Consider the following 16,061-nt stretch of genomic DNA (forward strand, 5'->3'; position numbering starts at 1 on the left):
GCCCAGGGAAGGGAAGAGGCGAGGTGGTCGCGTCCGGCTTCCTCCGGTGCTGCGGCTGCTTCCGGGCTCTCATCATGGGGGACTGAGGAGTCGCGCCGGCCGCCCGCGCCCTCCCCGCCCGGCCCGAGCCCTCCCGCCCTCGGCCCCCGCCTGCCTCCCCTCGCCCAGTCTCTGCGAAGCGGCGCCAGCCTCCTCGGGGAGCGGCCAGGGGAGGCGCCGGGTTCATGTTCCGGGTCGCTGAACCTACCCCGACCCGAGCTCAGGCGGCGAGGAAGAGCTGGTAAGCCCGGGGGGACAGACGCGCCCGCCGCCCCTGCCCGGCCGCGGGGCCGCTCTCTGCGGGACGGGGTCCCGACACCGCCTCCGCGCCACGGGAGGGCCGTGGGGGCGAGGGGCCGAGGGGTGGCCCGCTCCGGCCGGGCCTCCCCTCCCCGTTGCGGCCCCTCTCGCGGGGGGAGGGTGATGGAGCCCGCCCCGGGCCCCCGGGGGACGAGGCGCTGGGGCTCCGAGGAGTGCCACTGCCGTGTCGCAGCGGCTGGACGTGTTTGTGAGCGAGCAGTGGGCTGCAGGAAGAAACTTCCACGCCTTGTTGAAAAAGGGACAGTGGGAGAAAGATAAATCAAAACTTTTGTCCCAAGCTTAGTTAGGTTTTCCTGTCTGTTAGTGCTTTTCCAGTAGTGGTAGACTCTCCTAAGGCCCGAAGCCCTCGCAGCGCGTGTAGCTGAGCATCCAGGACTGTGTGTGTTTCCTCCTCTAAAGCTTTTCTGCTGCAAACCAGGAATCAACAAGTGCTGCTATAGCCATCGAGCAGGGAAGGTATGGGTAGTTCTCCTGCAAAAGAAGTTCATAGATTTACTGTTTTATGTAATTCCTTATGCTAGCATAGTGACCTCAAAAGCCATATTTTTGGGTTTTTTTTTTTTTTTTTGTAGCACTGTAAAGAAGGAAGGCTGAGTAACTAAACGAAAAGCTCCATTCTGTTGGGCTGTGCAGATATAAAGACTGGTAGTGGAGAGACTTGATGGAAGCAAGATGTTCCAAGCAACCAGCTGGGAACATTTCATTTTTTTCCTGAAATCTTTAGTATCTTGTGATATATTTGGTATCAACTGGTGTATGTAGCTTCTCTTTTGTTTCATTTATTAGTGGAAGCAAGGAGGATTGTGATGAGGTTTTATTTGGGGTTTTTTTTCCAAAGGTTGATAACATCTTTTAGAGGCGATGTTACCTGTACAGATACCTGCTGGTAGATTTCCCAGCTGAAATAGACTTGAAATAGATTTCCTTTCATCTTTTTCTTTGTTCTTTTCTGGGGATCGGGAGGAAGGAGGGAGGGAAAGGTTTAGTGCTTCATTTCTCCTCCACTTTTGCTGAAACCACCATTTTTTTCCCCTGTGGGTATTTTTTCTATGTTTTTCTAAGTGAGAAAACTTTCAAAGAGAGATTTTATTGGCCCAGCTGCTAATTATTTGCTAGAACAAGTTTTCTGGTGTTGCTAAGCATCCAAATTTGCCTGGTGTAAATATAACAACTTCTGTTGGTGTAATTCAGAATGTTTCAGAGAACGAGGTATACTCCAGTGGCACAAGTATTTTTATTTGAGTATTAATGCTGCATACAGTGGAAACATTGCCCAAGACATTCCAAACACATATCTGTGTTCTGTCAAAGCCTTCACTATTTTTTGACCTGTCATTTGTCTTCAAATGTTATTGTTTTATGTCTACATAAAGTAATTTAGTTCCAGAGGCTTCTAGACTAGCCCTCAGCAGCATGAGGTGTTGGCATATTTTTCTGTAATTGTCATCATACAGTAATGATATTACTTATCCTAGTACACTGCTCAGAGGAATTCAATATAGAGGAAAATATTGAAATTTTGTCCATTAAAAATCTGACCACTCCTCAGAGCTGCTCTCTTATTTTTCTACACAAGTTATTTCAGAAGCTGCCTGTTAAGGGAGGCCTGTTTGAGTGGGATGCAGGAAAATACTTTTTACAGTGTCTAATACTTGATGTAGAAAATTTAGAACTTGTGCTTTCTAAAAACATTAAGATCCTAAAGAGGTGAGTAGGTTCAGAACAGCCACAGAGTAAAATTTTTCACTTTGGGTGGTAAAGCTCCTTCAAAGCAGAATGGTTTTTTTGATTGTGAGTTCACATAGCAATTTAAGAATAGTTTGCAGTTTGATACTTGCTGGGCACTCTGATTCTTTTGATAATAACCGTGGTGCTTTAGCGTATTGCCATGATTTGACAGGTCATGTGGTTTGGCACCTTGGCAATTAATTAATGAAGTCATACTTCTGAAAAGGGCAAGCATATCAGTAAATGGCAGCAATGGGATTGCAAGAATTGCTCCCTCTCATGATAAATTGCTCCAAATCTCATTTCTGGCTGACCAATTCATTTGTGTTAGAGCCTTGTTAAATGTAGTTCATGTCAGCATCTTTCTGACTGTATGCTATTGCTCTGTACTGAACACTTTTTCACTGTTTAATATGGGTAGACTGATAGTATTTATTGTTGTGCCTTCTGAGATAAGCAGCAGTTTCAGAAGAGTCAGATGTAATTACTGCAAGTTTGCCTGGTCTTAATTTTTAGGGGGATCAGCAGTATAATAGGTGATAAAATTCCATCATTCCTGAAATATATTGTATAGGACAGAATTACAGAAGTGGTCATCTGGTCCAACCTCCCTGCTCAAGCTGGGTCATCCAGAGCACGGGGCACAGGATTGTGTCCAGATGGTTCTTCAATATCCCCGGTGAGGGAGACTCCACACTCTTTCTGGTCAGCCTGTTCCAGTGCTTGCTGCCCTGCACAGTAAGGAGGTTCTTCCTTGTGTCAGGAAAATCCACAAATGCCAGAGGCTTATGTCCACAAAGGAGACAGAGGAGTCCTGCAACTTCATTCGAATAAAGGGAGAGGAAAAAAATGTGTCCACCGAGGCACACATCCCTGGCGTTTTCTGGAGGAAAACCTCCAACCCTGTTGGAGGGTGCAGCCTTTTGTCCTTAACTCCGTTGCCCCCATCCTTTCCCCATTGTTTGAGGCACTAGGAAGGTACAGCCTTCCCGAGCTGCCAACCACATAATCCCCCTTGAAAATACTATTTTACCTCAAAGTTCAGAAACTCAGGCTTGTGCAGACCCCACTTGTCTGGTTCAGGAGCCAAGCTGCCTGGGCTCTGCAAGGAACCTGCTGCCCGCAGTTAGTAGAGCTATTAAGCCCCTTTTCAAAGATGTTAACACCCACACCTTCACCCATAAAATTGTTTGTAAAGACATCAGCTTTCCTCTCAATCCCTCCTCTTCTTATTTCTCAGTTTGTCTTCACAAACTCTAGCTATTATTAACGTAACCCTTTCTAACAACCAGGAACATTTGAAACACACCCTCCCAACTTTTCCAGGTCTGTTTTCTGCACCAGGTGTGGCAAGTAAATTCAGGTAGCTCTTATGCCCTGCAGTGCTGGTTGATATAGGATGGAAAAGATGGCTTTACATACCTGGTGTCCAGCAGATAGTGCCAAAGGATATAACTAGGATGTGTGGATGTGAACTGGATGCTTTGTGATGGCTTTTTAATGACAGGGAGTTTAAATAGTCTTGGCACAGCTTCAGTTTCTGTTCATAGAATCATTAAGTTTGGAAAGACCTCTGAGGCAGAGTCTGTTACTGCAGCACTGCCACATTCACCACTAAACCCTGTCTCCAGGTGCCACATCCACACGGTGTTTGACCACTTTCACCAGTGCTTGCACCACTTCTCTGGGCAGTTTGGTTCAATACCTGACCATTCTTTCCTAATTTTTTTCTTTGTAATGAATAACTTTTTCCTAATATAAAATTTTCCTAAACTTTCCCTGGTGCAGCTTGAGGCCATTTCCTCATCTTGTTGCCTAGGAAGAAGGGAAACATAAACTTGTGTGTAACAGAGGTTTATCAGTGATTGCATAATCTACCATAGTCTCTTGCCAGCTTTTTAATAAATTTTACTTAATTGTGTTGCTTTGTTTTGCTTCCCCCTTTGTGTGTCCCAAGAACCATGATAGCTCTCTTTTTGGAATCTGTAAATTCTTCAAGTAAAGCAGTGATATTTATCATGTGCTGCTCTCTCCCAAATACTTGCACCTCTTCAATACAAATTTCAGTCACGCTCATTAATAAAGCAGAGCTCTCAAAATCAGTGCTTCTAGGACTTTGTGAAAATAACTTCTGAGGTGGAGAAATGGGATTCAAATTAGTACCTACTGAAGATAAAGGTACTCTGTGGGTACAGCTGAGACATCAGAGAATCTGTATGGGAAAAGATTATTGGAAGTCAGTTTTTTTAATCCCGAGGTTGAAGGAACTATTTGATTTCTCTTGTGCTTTTAGCTTGTGACCAAGGTGGTTTATGAAGGAAGCAAAACTCATGGTTCTTTTTGGAATTGATGAAGCACAGATGCAGCACGAATTTAGCCGCAAGAAGCCCCAGTCCTGTTTAACAGGAAAAGGTATAGAACTAGAAAGTAAATGTAAATTCATCTGTGGGTTTGGCAAGATGTAATGCCTTTTAAGAGTTGTGCGACTAAATTAACTTTTCCATCAGTGTGTGTTTGTTAAATATTATGTAAGCAATCAGAGCTCTCCATTGTTATGTGCTTTAGGTGTGAGGTGAACACAAATGATTCTTAATTTTCACTGAAGAAGTGAGTGCCCATTATTTCCTTTATGATTTGCAGTTTGAGTATTTATACTGAACAGAAGCTGTGTGATCTGTTTTGGAGCAGGTGAAAGCAGTCATGCTGTTCCCTGCAAACAGGACTTATATGGTCTGTTCTGGTAAGGGTTAGAGAGGAAATGGGTCAGCCTTTGGTGAACTACATTAAAATTGCTTCAGATAAATGTAAAGGTCAGTGTAGGCAAACTAGATTTTCTTGTAGTAAAGTAGGATCCTCTCCTAGTGAGAACATTACAGTTTATTGCTAGCTGTGGGCTGTTGCTGTAACAGCATTTTTATAGCCTTATGTGAGTCGTGCTAAACTGTGGCTCATCTTAATATTTTATGTACCTCAATATGTTGTTCTACATTCATTGTTACAACCTTTGAAATTTCTTATCTTACTGAACACTGCTGATACTCACTGGTAATGTCCTCAATATTTTTGTAGTTATTTTTCAACTTGTTTCAAATGCAAATATTTTTGTTGCAGTCCCATCTGTAGCAGTGATTAAAATTGCTTCTTAGGCTTGACAGCTGGTTTCAAAACTGAGTTTGTCTGATAAATAATGCTATGATAGAAATGTGCTCCTGAATTTTTGGAGATAGAACAGTTAATCTGAAATCTATCTGGCTGCTGCTACCTTTGTGGGTTTTTTTCCTTCAATTATAGCAGGAGAAATGAGCACACCAATAAAATTAAGCAAAAGAGATTTTTTTGCGTTTTCAGGAGAAGGAGTTTTAATGTGGACCACTGGCATGTTGAAAGTGGAATGTGAATAGAAAGTTGAAGTGGTTTGTATTTGCATTCTCAATGTATTGCAAAGAAGCTTGCATTGTCCCAAATTGATCAAGTAATTATTGTAATCATCCTAAGGAAGCATGTTGAAATAATTAAAATATTAATTTGTCTGATCTGTGTATGAGGTGATGCAGTTATGATACATTTATATTATACACTGGACCATGGCTGCAGTTTTTAGGGCAAATAAGGTCACTGCTCTGTACAAATCTTAATTCAGGAGTTTCAATGAAGAGACTTGATATTCAGTAGAAAAGATCAATTGCAGGAATGCATAATATTCAAAGTCATAGTTTGCTGGAAGTTAAGTCCCTTTACTGCTCAGAGTCATTTAAGAATCTTGTTATTCCTTTACTTCAAAACAGTTGAGGATGTTCACTTTTCTTGAGTTTCATCTTTTGATCTGAAACCATCTATATTGCAGTATTTTGGGAGGAATTCAGGGCAAATTTAATTCAGGTATAAAACTCAGAACTGGATATATTGTATTTGATCTTGAAGCATTTTGGAACTAAGGCAATTTTACCACCCTACTCGTGCCATTATCTGGAGTAAATTGGTATGTCCACTCTAGGAGCTACATTGATTTTAGTGACATAGTTATCCATACAGATTAGGGATACTGAATTGAAGGAATTAATCATAAATTATGGTGCAAGGCATTAGTGTCCCTGTCTTCTCTTTCCCTTTTGCTTTGTGCTGCAAGATCACTAAGATAATGGGCTGCAAGAGATTTATATAAGCTAGTTCATATTCTGGCAGGTTAGCAGGAATATGTTCGTTTGGAGAGCTAAATCTGGGTTTAAGCCTACAAGTTCATGTTTTAGTGCACCTCCACTTCTATCACTTTTGCCATTGATGCAAAAGTGTGTGGCAGGAGGGGCTGGGCAGGTGTTTGAGGGAATTGGTCTCAAATTAACGCAAATGTGCTGCCATTTGTCTGTTGCGGTGTTTACGGCTTCTGTAAAATGAGTGCTGAGAAGCCCCTTACATCTCTAGGGCATGTCACTTCTGATACGTGCACCTCTGGGGATTGCCTGTCCTCATGGGGATATAACAGGAGGGCTGAAGGGGTGGAGGCCCTCCCACTGCAGCCACAGCCATGAGGAAACATGGAATAGTGCCTCTGTTTAAGCATCTTGGGAACCAAATGGATTAAGGAGAAAGTGTCACACTTTTCCAGAGCTGTCTCATCATTTACAAGACAATATAATTCTGCTGTACCAAGAGCCAAAGAAAACATTAAGAGGGAGTAATATGACTAGAGGTTACATGAGGACAGGAAAAGAGGTATTAGAAATAATGGAAGTGACACAGCAGTTTTGAGAATTCAAAATAAACTTGTATTTCTACCACTTTCTGTGCTCTTATTGTTCCTGCAATTGAAATGTTTAAAGTAAGTATTTCTGGGAATGGTTTAAAAGGAGAATATATAATTTCTTTAGATAAGATATTTCATGAGCATTTGGATTTCTTCTTAAACATGTTCTTCATTTCCTCCATTAATATTTAAGACTGCCCATTCAGCCATCACCATTAGTACCTTTGATGTTGGAGTTTGTGCTAAGTGGCAAAGGGAAGCTGTCTATGATCTGTCTAGGTTTTCTCCACAGCACCACTGAGTATGTGTAGAAAACTTGTTATTATAGGTTCCTCCAGCCATTTATATTGTAAAACGAAGTGAAGAGTCTTGCTTGTAAATGTCCTCTGCATAATTTACTGAATGTACAAGGTCTTCTGTATGTATCAGTTTGTGCAATGTAGTTCATGAAAGCATGAAAATTATTCTTTGCTTTACCTCAAGGAAAGGGACCTTCTGATGTTTTGATATGAGAGTCTGATTGCTGTGTATATGGAGAAGGTTCTCAGCCTTCAGAGAAGGATTAGAGTTCAGCAGCAATCATTTAATGTTTTTGTAATTACATTCATGTAATGCATGGGTGAAGTTACTGAAGCATACTGAGTTAAAGACATGCTAAATGCTAGTAAAATTTGAAGAGGAAGAAGCAAAACATTAAGGCCTTAATTTGACACTGTGTCTTTAGGAATTTTTTTCCTTATGCAAGATGGGATTCTATGGATGCAAGTGCCTACATGTGGTAGGAAACTTTACATTCAATACTTTAGAATTACCTGTAGTTGGGTATTCTCTCAACCATATATAACTTCATTGAATCGCTATTTTTTAAAAATCGGACAGATGTCAGCCATTTGGAAAGACAGACTTATTTGCTAGTAGGAAAAAAGTCATATTATCCAAGAATTGCTGTCTTAACTTCATTTTAGCATTTAGGCAACATTAAGAGATAATCATCCTTAAAAATATTTTGTCATAATGAAAGTCTTAAGCAGAAGTCGTTATTATACATCAAGGAGAATATCATGTATTTCATTTCCCATTCTTAAATTTAAAATGTGTTCCTTACCTGCAGTTAGAGTGAATGATCGCTGTTGATGCTTTTGCCATGTGGAATCCCTAACAGTCATATAAGTGTGATGAAATTAGTTAAAACCAAACAATTACAGCGAGGCCACAAACCAATGGGGGAAGCCTCTGGCTGCCTTTTCTTTCCAAGACAGAAGTTTGGGAATATACCTTTTAAAAGGAACTTATGCTGGTGTGCTTCATATTTTGTAGGACTGGTTGGCAAGGTTTTGTCTCTTGGCAGAAAGATCAATAGCCATCCTATAAAGATTATTCTACTTTGCCTAAAGTGTCTAAAATGATTTTGCCCTATGAAGTTGTTGTAGTTTATGTTTAGCACTTTTAATTAATTTGTTGTTTTCTTGTGTGGTTTTTTTCCTTTGAAATCTATAGGCATTTCAGTAGGACTATGGAGGAGCTGGTTCATGATCTGGTCTCAGCACTGGAAGAAAGTTCAGAGCAAGCCAGAGGAGGTTTTGCTGATACTGGAGATCATTCTCGAAGCGTGTCTTGTCTTCTAAAGAGACAAGCAAGGAAAAGGAGAGGACGGAAAAGACGTTCATTTACCACCCATCACCCCTGGGAGACTGGTCACTGCCTGAGTGAAGGCTCCGATTCCAGTTTGGAGGAGTCAAACAAAGACTACAGGGAGAATCATGCTACCAAGAAAGACCACAGTGATTCTGATGACCAGCTGTTGGTTGCTAAACGTAGGCCCTCCTCAAACTTAAATAACATTAGAGGCAAAAGGCCTCTGTGGCATGAACCAGATTTGGCTGTGGACAGTTTGGGAAACAGGACTTTGCGCAGGAGGAGAAAGGTAAAACGCATGGCGATAGATCTGCCATCAGAAGTCTCTAATGCACTGACAATAACTCAACAGCAGGATAACAGCAGAGATCAAGAAATGGACAATAACAATAAATCATACCAGCACCAGGAGTTTTCCAAGAGCAAAGTGAAAAAAAGAAAAGTATCTGCAGCTCGACAAGGTCCGGAAATCTTGGATGAAGGAGTAGTTATAGAAAATGAAGAAGTGAATCAAGCAAATAAGGACAAAATGGAATATGAGGAGCAAAAAGGCTCAGATGAGAACATGAGTGACAGGTTATCCTTCCTTTTTCTTTTTACAGAAACTTTGGATAATATTTGTTTGCATTTATTACTGTTCCTTGTATTGAGAATCTTTAGATTTTTTGTTGATTCCAGAGTTTAAATGCTAGCATCAATAGTATCTGTTTTAACAAGTTACTCTTATTTTTTTTACATCTACTATTTTTTATGTATTAGTTGATCAGGTTAAGGAATTCTGCATAAAATAGTGATGTAGCAGAGGAATAACCAAGAAAACAGTTTAGTGAAATAATACATTCTAATTGTTTCAAGATCAAAAGTGACAAAATACACGTATCAATGACACAGGTTTTTCTGGATATTTCAGCTGGTAACAGTTGTCAGATAAGAATTTAGTGTTTTTGCAATTTCTAGACATTGGTGCTTTGATCATTATCTCTATTTGTCAGAAGGGTTGTCAGTGTTTAGAGTCACCATTTAGACAGTATGTTCTGGTGTGTCATGTGCATAAAAAGTCTGCAGGTTGCCAAGGATATACATCATTTACGAAATGCAAAAACCAATTTACAGTTCAGAAACACCTGAGCTTACCATTAGAAAAATGGAGGAATGATGACCCTTTGGCAGTACACCTCATCCATCCATTCCAGACAACAGTCATACTACAGTGGTAATTGTTTCCAAAGTACTATTTTGACAACACAGTAAGGTGTAAGTCATTTTTCCACTGTAAACAGGGGATGTTAACTGCAGGGCCTAGTAAGGCTGGTTTTGTTTATTCCATGTGCCAGGTTCTGAATGCAGAAGTGTCAGCAAGACAGACACGTCTTCAAAGATATTATTTTGATCAGTTCCTTGACGGCACTGGTGTCCCTGTTTTCTTTGTAGGAATTTATCTATAAACTGTTAAGCCTTTTCCTTACTGGACAGATAGAATTGAGGTGCAGAGTGTGGTTTTGACCAGAGCAGTCAGATTGGTTACTGTAATAACAGCAGCTTTGGTAAGTGACTAACTCCAGTTATGGTCAGAAAAGTCCTAAGTCTTTCTGTTATGTTCTAGCTCTGTCCCTCACCTGTGAACAAGAAGCAACTGGAAGAGCTGAATAAATCCCAAACCTTAAACATTTTTCCTTACATGTTAATTACTAGAGCAGAACTCATCCTTCAGGGTAGCCAGTGTAGACATCTCCCTTTGACATACAAATTGGAGTCTGTGCTGTTAGGAAGTCTTTAGAAAACTTGTCTTTTCTTTGACAATATTTGGAGTCTGTTCCTCCATGTCTGGGACAGATGTTTAAAAATTTCCCTCACACGAGGAACCATTGCATAGCTTTTCATATGTCCTTAGTCTTGTCGCATTTCTCATTTATGAAAGACTTTCTGTTATGCTACAAGGGTAACAGTTCTTCAACTCAAAAGTTCTATAGCTAATTTTTGGATGGAGAGAAGAGTGTTCAGTAAGGATATTCTCTTTTAGACTCCAAGAACCAAACTAATCAGGTCAGTCTGAATCTTCTTTCTCAAAAGAAACGTTATTGTTTTAAAAGTTGATCTTCTCTTCAAAATAGTTGATGTTTGTTACCCTAAATGCTACTTTTGTTCAAGTCATATTCCAAATGCTTCTATATGGCCCCAGTAAATAGTCTTTAAAACCGTTCTCATCTTCATAGGGATTTCTGCTTATGCACACAGTTGAGATGGTCTGTCATTCTACTGAATTTCTTTCAATGGTCAGCTGTACCAGAAAGCTTTGAAATCACTGAATTAGAAAACTTGCATTTCATATTGTGGCTAGAAATCTGCCTATCTAAAGCTCTCAGGTGATACAGTATCAGAATATTTCATATATGCATAATTTTAACTTGTTTTAATCTAACCTTACTTAGATGCAGTGGTGCCTTTATTAGAGATCATTTAGCTAGAAGAATTTGAAAGAACCAACAAACTCTTAAGATAAGTCTGTTCTGAAAGTGAAAGCTTAGATTTTAAAAGGTAATATGGGATTGTACGAGATACAAAGAGCGCTAACAAAGCATCTTGGATAACACTTGCACTTCAGCAGCGCTTGCTGGAAGAGGAAGAATAAAAAGTACACAAAGTTGCTTTTATTTTGTATGCAGTAATGTGTGCAGTAGTATTCAGTACAATAGTTCAGTAATTCTTAAAAATAGGACTAATTTTTTAGAAGTTTGTTTTTTAGAAACAAAACAAAGCTGATAATTTTTAATGGGAGTTAAATTGGTTGGCTCTAAAACCAGTCAAAAGTTTTCAGTGCATACATGACATTATTAGAAAATAACTCGTTTTGGAAGTGCGCATTAAAAATGTTAAATGGCACTTCTTTGGCAGTCTTTTATCTCTGTATGTGTGTGTTCAAACACCAAACACCAAAAACCAGATTTTAAGTGCAGGATTCTGAAGTTGGAAGAGGAGTTTTCAAACTCTTGAAATGTCAGCATCTAAATGATCCCAAAGATGAATTCCTGGGAGGAATGTTTTAAGCACTGGAAATCAGATTTTTGTGATCAGAGCTTATCCATCCTTATCCTCAGTGTACAGCTTTTGGTCAGTTTCAGCCAAATTCAGCAGTGTGTGATGTTCTGGGTGCTATTTAATTCCCACAGGCTTTGGCACTTGTTTGTGTTTGAAGTGACTAAAGAGAGGTGAAATCTCAATTGCCTGTTTTGAAAGAGAAGCAGCAGTGAATCTCGGAGGCACCACCCACTGTGGCTAGGGGGAAAACAGGAGCTAGTCAGGTCCTGAGGACAGCACAAAGCTCCCATGTCTCATCTAAAACCAAGGCACCAGGCAGCTCGTCAGTCATAGGAACTCCAAATTACAAGTATTTCTTCTTTATTTCCAGAAATACAGAAATAAGGATGTGAAAGCTTTTTGGATAACTTAGTTGTTCTTCCAAATTTTTGCTTGCACACACTATTCTATAGGACTAAAAAGAGTTTGTGGGTTTTTCTGTTTTCATTGAAGTCTTACTGGGAGTGGAATTCTCATTATAAAGCAAAGGAATAAGCAGTATACTCTGCAAAATTAAAACTGGAAATATATTCCTTCATAGCAGTTTCATGTACTTATCTATAAATGTATTAATTCCAGAGGTTTTGAAATTATACAGTGAAATGACTGCCATCTAGCAATTATCTCAGCTGTAATCCCTGCCCAATGTGACTGTGGTCTGAGGAGAGTGAACACTGTGGCTGCCATGTACAAGCCAGTGTTAGTTTGAATTCTTACATTTTTTTAGAATTTTTTCAAAAATTTCAAGTGGTTATGTTTTTATGTGCTGACCAATCCTTCAGTGAGAATTTTTTCACAATTTAAGTATCTTACTTAAAAAAGGGTTGGAGGCTGTTCTCAAAATTGGAAATTTTGGTTGGGAAATTGGCTGAAATATCATGGTTGAAAGGATTTCCTGACTTTATTTTAAAACATGCAATTAAACAATAAGTGCACAAGAAGAATCTATGAAGAAGGGATGTTGTTTCCTTTTAAATGGATGATGTAAAATTATGCACAATGAAATCTAGGGACAGTAAAGCCATCTGTGTTATAAATAAAGTGAGGATGTGATGTTTGCTAAAAGGCAATTACTAGGACTTGCAATATTAGAAAGTTCAAGTCTTGGTGTCCCTCACAAAAAATGGTTCCATTCTCCTTGCATGCATATCGCTTTACTTCTGCTTAGGGCAATTGTGCAAGTGCTTAAGTCTGTTCTGATTCTATTATGTATAAGATATAGTGTGAGTGTTGCTTATGCATCAAGAATTTGGATAAGCCTAAGATAGATAAGATAGAGCAAAGATCAATCTTCAAACACAGAGCTATGTCTCTCTCTCTCTATATATATGCTTTAAAAAACCCAAACACTGCTTTGTGTCACCTGCTACCATATTGTGTTTCAAATCTTGTTGGGATGCCTCCCAAAGGAAGATACTAAAACCAAATATATATGCTTATAATTAAATATGAATTAGATTAATTTTATATAGTTCATATATTCATATGAATAATTAATATATTAAAAAACCTGAGACTTGCTTTTGTAAGAAATTAGAATTTAAAAGGAAATCATTTCCTCAAGTGTACTAGTTATTTGGTGTAAAGATAAAAATAATTTAGTATTAAAAAATAAAAATAATTGGAAATAGTTGATTTCAAGTATAGGAGAGCATGCAAATTGTAATATGAATGAGTATACAAAGGTAAACACAAAGTTCTTGTGAGTGACTTGTATGGGCACATCAAGAGTAGCTGTAGTATTTATAAAATGTACTTGAATTTTTGTGCTGAAGTGTTTGAGGTTTTTTTTTTCAAGTTGTTCTACATCTCAAACTAAGTAAAATGGGATAAAAATTTTGATGAGAATATTACCTCCATAACATAGCTACTCTCTTGATAAAAAGTGAAATAAAGGGTTTACAGAAAAGTCCTTTCTTGTGAAACTCAACAAAGTGCTATCTGTGTTACTGTGTTATTAAAAGACCAGTCTGATTTACTGTTTAGGGATACATGGGTTATTGTATATAACAAGGTTCATACAGCAAAAAAAGTAGATACCTGCTCATGTCTTTTCATTTAGAGATGTGTGTGCATGTTGTATACACACATTCTAATTTTAAGGCCATGCTGGAAGTCATAGCAAAGTAAACTGTGCCTTGTATTTTTTGTTGTTGTTGATGATCCTGAATCATACTCACTTTCTTCAGGGTGACCTTTGTTTTGATTTAATTGGTTACCTTTGTTAGAAACTTTTTCTGTTCTCCCTGAGTGGAGCGTCATGAAATCTTAAGCAGTATCTTTTCCAGAATATTTGCAAATGATGTTCAGAAAGGTAATTTGATTTTCAGACTCTTATATTTCATGTGCTGAAGGAAGGCTTAGGCTGCTTTTGATTGAGACTTTTCCTATTTTATTGAGCAGTGGTGTTCCAGGATCAAGCTGAATTGCACAGTATAAGAAGGGAGCAGTGAGCATTTGATGGAAGGAGATAATAAAATGCATCAATTGTGTCAGCACCTCGTTGCAGTCACATCTGGCTTACTGTCAGGGTACCATTAGATTCCTATGGTTTTATGTGCCAAAAATAATACGCTTTGTACTTAATGGAACTGGGATATTTGCAGTTTGATTAAAAAAAATCATCCCATTTTCTCTCTGATCTCTGTTGGGCTTAAGTTCAATCTGAGCACAGCCTTCTCTCCTTAAAATTTTACAACGGAAAGATCAATTGTTCTTTTGATCTGTTTCTCTCTTTCTCTTATTACAGTGAATCCAGCAGTCTGAGCAGCAGTGATGCTGGTTTGTTTACCAATGATGAGGGAAGACAAGGTATTGAAACAATCTTTCCCTTCTCCACCCCTCAAACCACATCAGTTGAAATTCTGTAAGCGTTACAAGTTATTTCATAGGTTATTGTATTTCAGTTTCTATTACTGATTTACTGAGTGGAAGTATAGTTTGCTTTCTGTTTTGTTTTTTTTTTTTAATGTTAACAGAAGGTGTCTTTACTATATGACTTAGTCACAAGCTATTTGAGAAACAGCCCCTATAATACGATAAAGTTACTAAAAACTTGAGCATCTCCTAAAAATCATCTATATTAATTGCTTAGTTCCTCCAATTTTCTGACAGGACTCTGATTGTAGTACTGCTTCTCATGCTATCTTGAGATGGCTTTTTTCTTTCTTTTCCTCCAAACTGGTAGGGTTTTTTAATAGTTCTTTTTCATTAATTAATTTGTTTGAAAAGTAATTTCAAAGTAATTTCAAACAAACTGCTTTTTCTGCAGTCTAAGACTGAGATTTGAACTGTTTAACATCTTCCCTCTGAAAAAAATTTCTTTAATCTGAAATGCAGTGGAGATTGAAACTTTTGTTTTAGTACATGTAATGTACTAAATGTATCACATGTTTTTCTGTGATAAAACTATTGAGGATGGAAGTAAAATTTTGGTGTTTTTTATCAGCTTTAGTCTTTATTGCAACACATTTACCTATATTATGCTATGTTGGAGTAGAAACTTGCTATCTTTGACAGGATACAAAAATGAGACAGAAAATAGTCTCTCAAGTATTTAAGACTTGCTTTTCTGTTGGAAATTTTAAGTTAGTGGTAACAGAGGGTATTTTCTTACACAGTTTGCCAAAGACTACTTGAGTGTGTGCAAGGAATAAAATCCTGACCCATTCCACCAAACTAGTTTACAGGAACATTTGGGGCTTTTTCTTTTTTTTTAATTTCTAATTCCATCTGGTTTTTTGGGGGTTGGGGTTATCTTCAGTAGGGAGAGGATTTTTCCTACTTAAAACAGAAGTGTTACCTTCCTTGTTCAATGGTAACTTGTGCTACACAAACTGTACCTCCCAGCCTGAGTATCTGATTTCAGTTGTGCTAACACATGTTTTTTTAAGAGTTTAGGTTCTCTTTGAAAATTTAGATTGATTTAGGTTGATTTATGTTCAGTGCTATAATGCATTAAGTCTTTAAGAATGAGTCAAACAGATTTGCTTTTACTTCCCTATTTGAATTTCTCCTCTCACTTGGAATTTTTAAAGCATTTGTTCTCTACATTTATATGTAAGATGACCTATCACACTTCCCAATTGCACATTTTTTTCCAGTACCTTTCTGATATATTTCTATAAATATTTTTATCCTTAAATCCTGAACTATGTTATTTAAATATTTGAATAATATGACTGAAAACATATTGTTTTCTAGTTTTCTTATATATTTTGTGGGAAGAGAAAACAGGAGGGATCAGTGACCAACAGTGTGTTTTCAGTGGTATTGTGTTCCTTTTTTTAGCTTTGGTTCATTAAAGTTGTAGTCCTTAGTTTCTGTCTGATATTTGAATCTTGTTTCAGTTTTCAATTTTCAAGCAGAAAGCATTAGACCTGAAAATGTATTCTGAAACACAAATAAAAATAAACCTTAAAAGGATATTGTTATGACAAAACATTTTTTCAATCTCTCCTTTGAACTAATAATTTTGTGGGTATGATCAGAAGACTGTTAGCTTCACAGTGGAACTCAGACA

The 16,061-nt window shown here is 38.3% G+C and overlaps 1 protein-coding gene across 1 annotated transcript in view; it reads left to right on the forward strand.

Annotated features, from left to right (window-relative positions):
• The first annotated feature begins 152 nt into the window (after positions 1-152).
• GPATCH2 (G-patch domain containing 2) overlaps positions 153-16,061 on the forward strand; it is a 118,106-nt gene continuing 102,197 nt past the window's right edge. The window contains exons 1-3 of the mRNA XM_066546413.1: positions 153-280; positions 8,327-9,040; positions 14,289-14,350. Of these exons, the coding sequence (XP_066402510.1) occupies positions 225-280; positions 8,327-9,040; positions 14,289-14,350 (832 nt within the window). The 5' untranslated portion in view covers positions 153-224. The remainder of the gene's footprint in view (positions 281-8,326; positions 9,041-14,288; positions 14,351-16,061) is intronic.

This window comes from Molothrus aeneus, chromosome 3, assembly GCF_037042795.1.
Source record: "Molothrus aeneus isolate 106 chromosome 3, BPBGC_Maene_1.0, whole genome shotgun sequence".
NCBI classification, from domain to species: Eukaryota; Metazoa; Chordata; class Aves; order Passeriformes; family Icteridae; genus Molothrus; species Molothrus aeneus.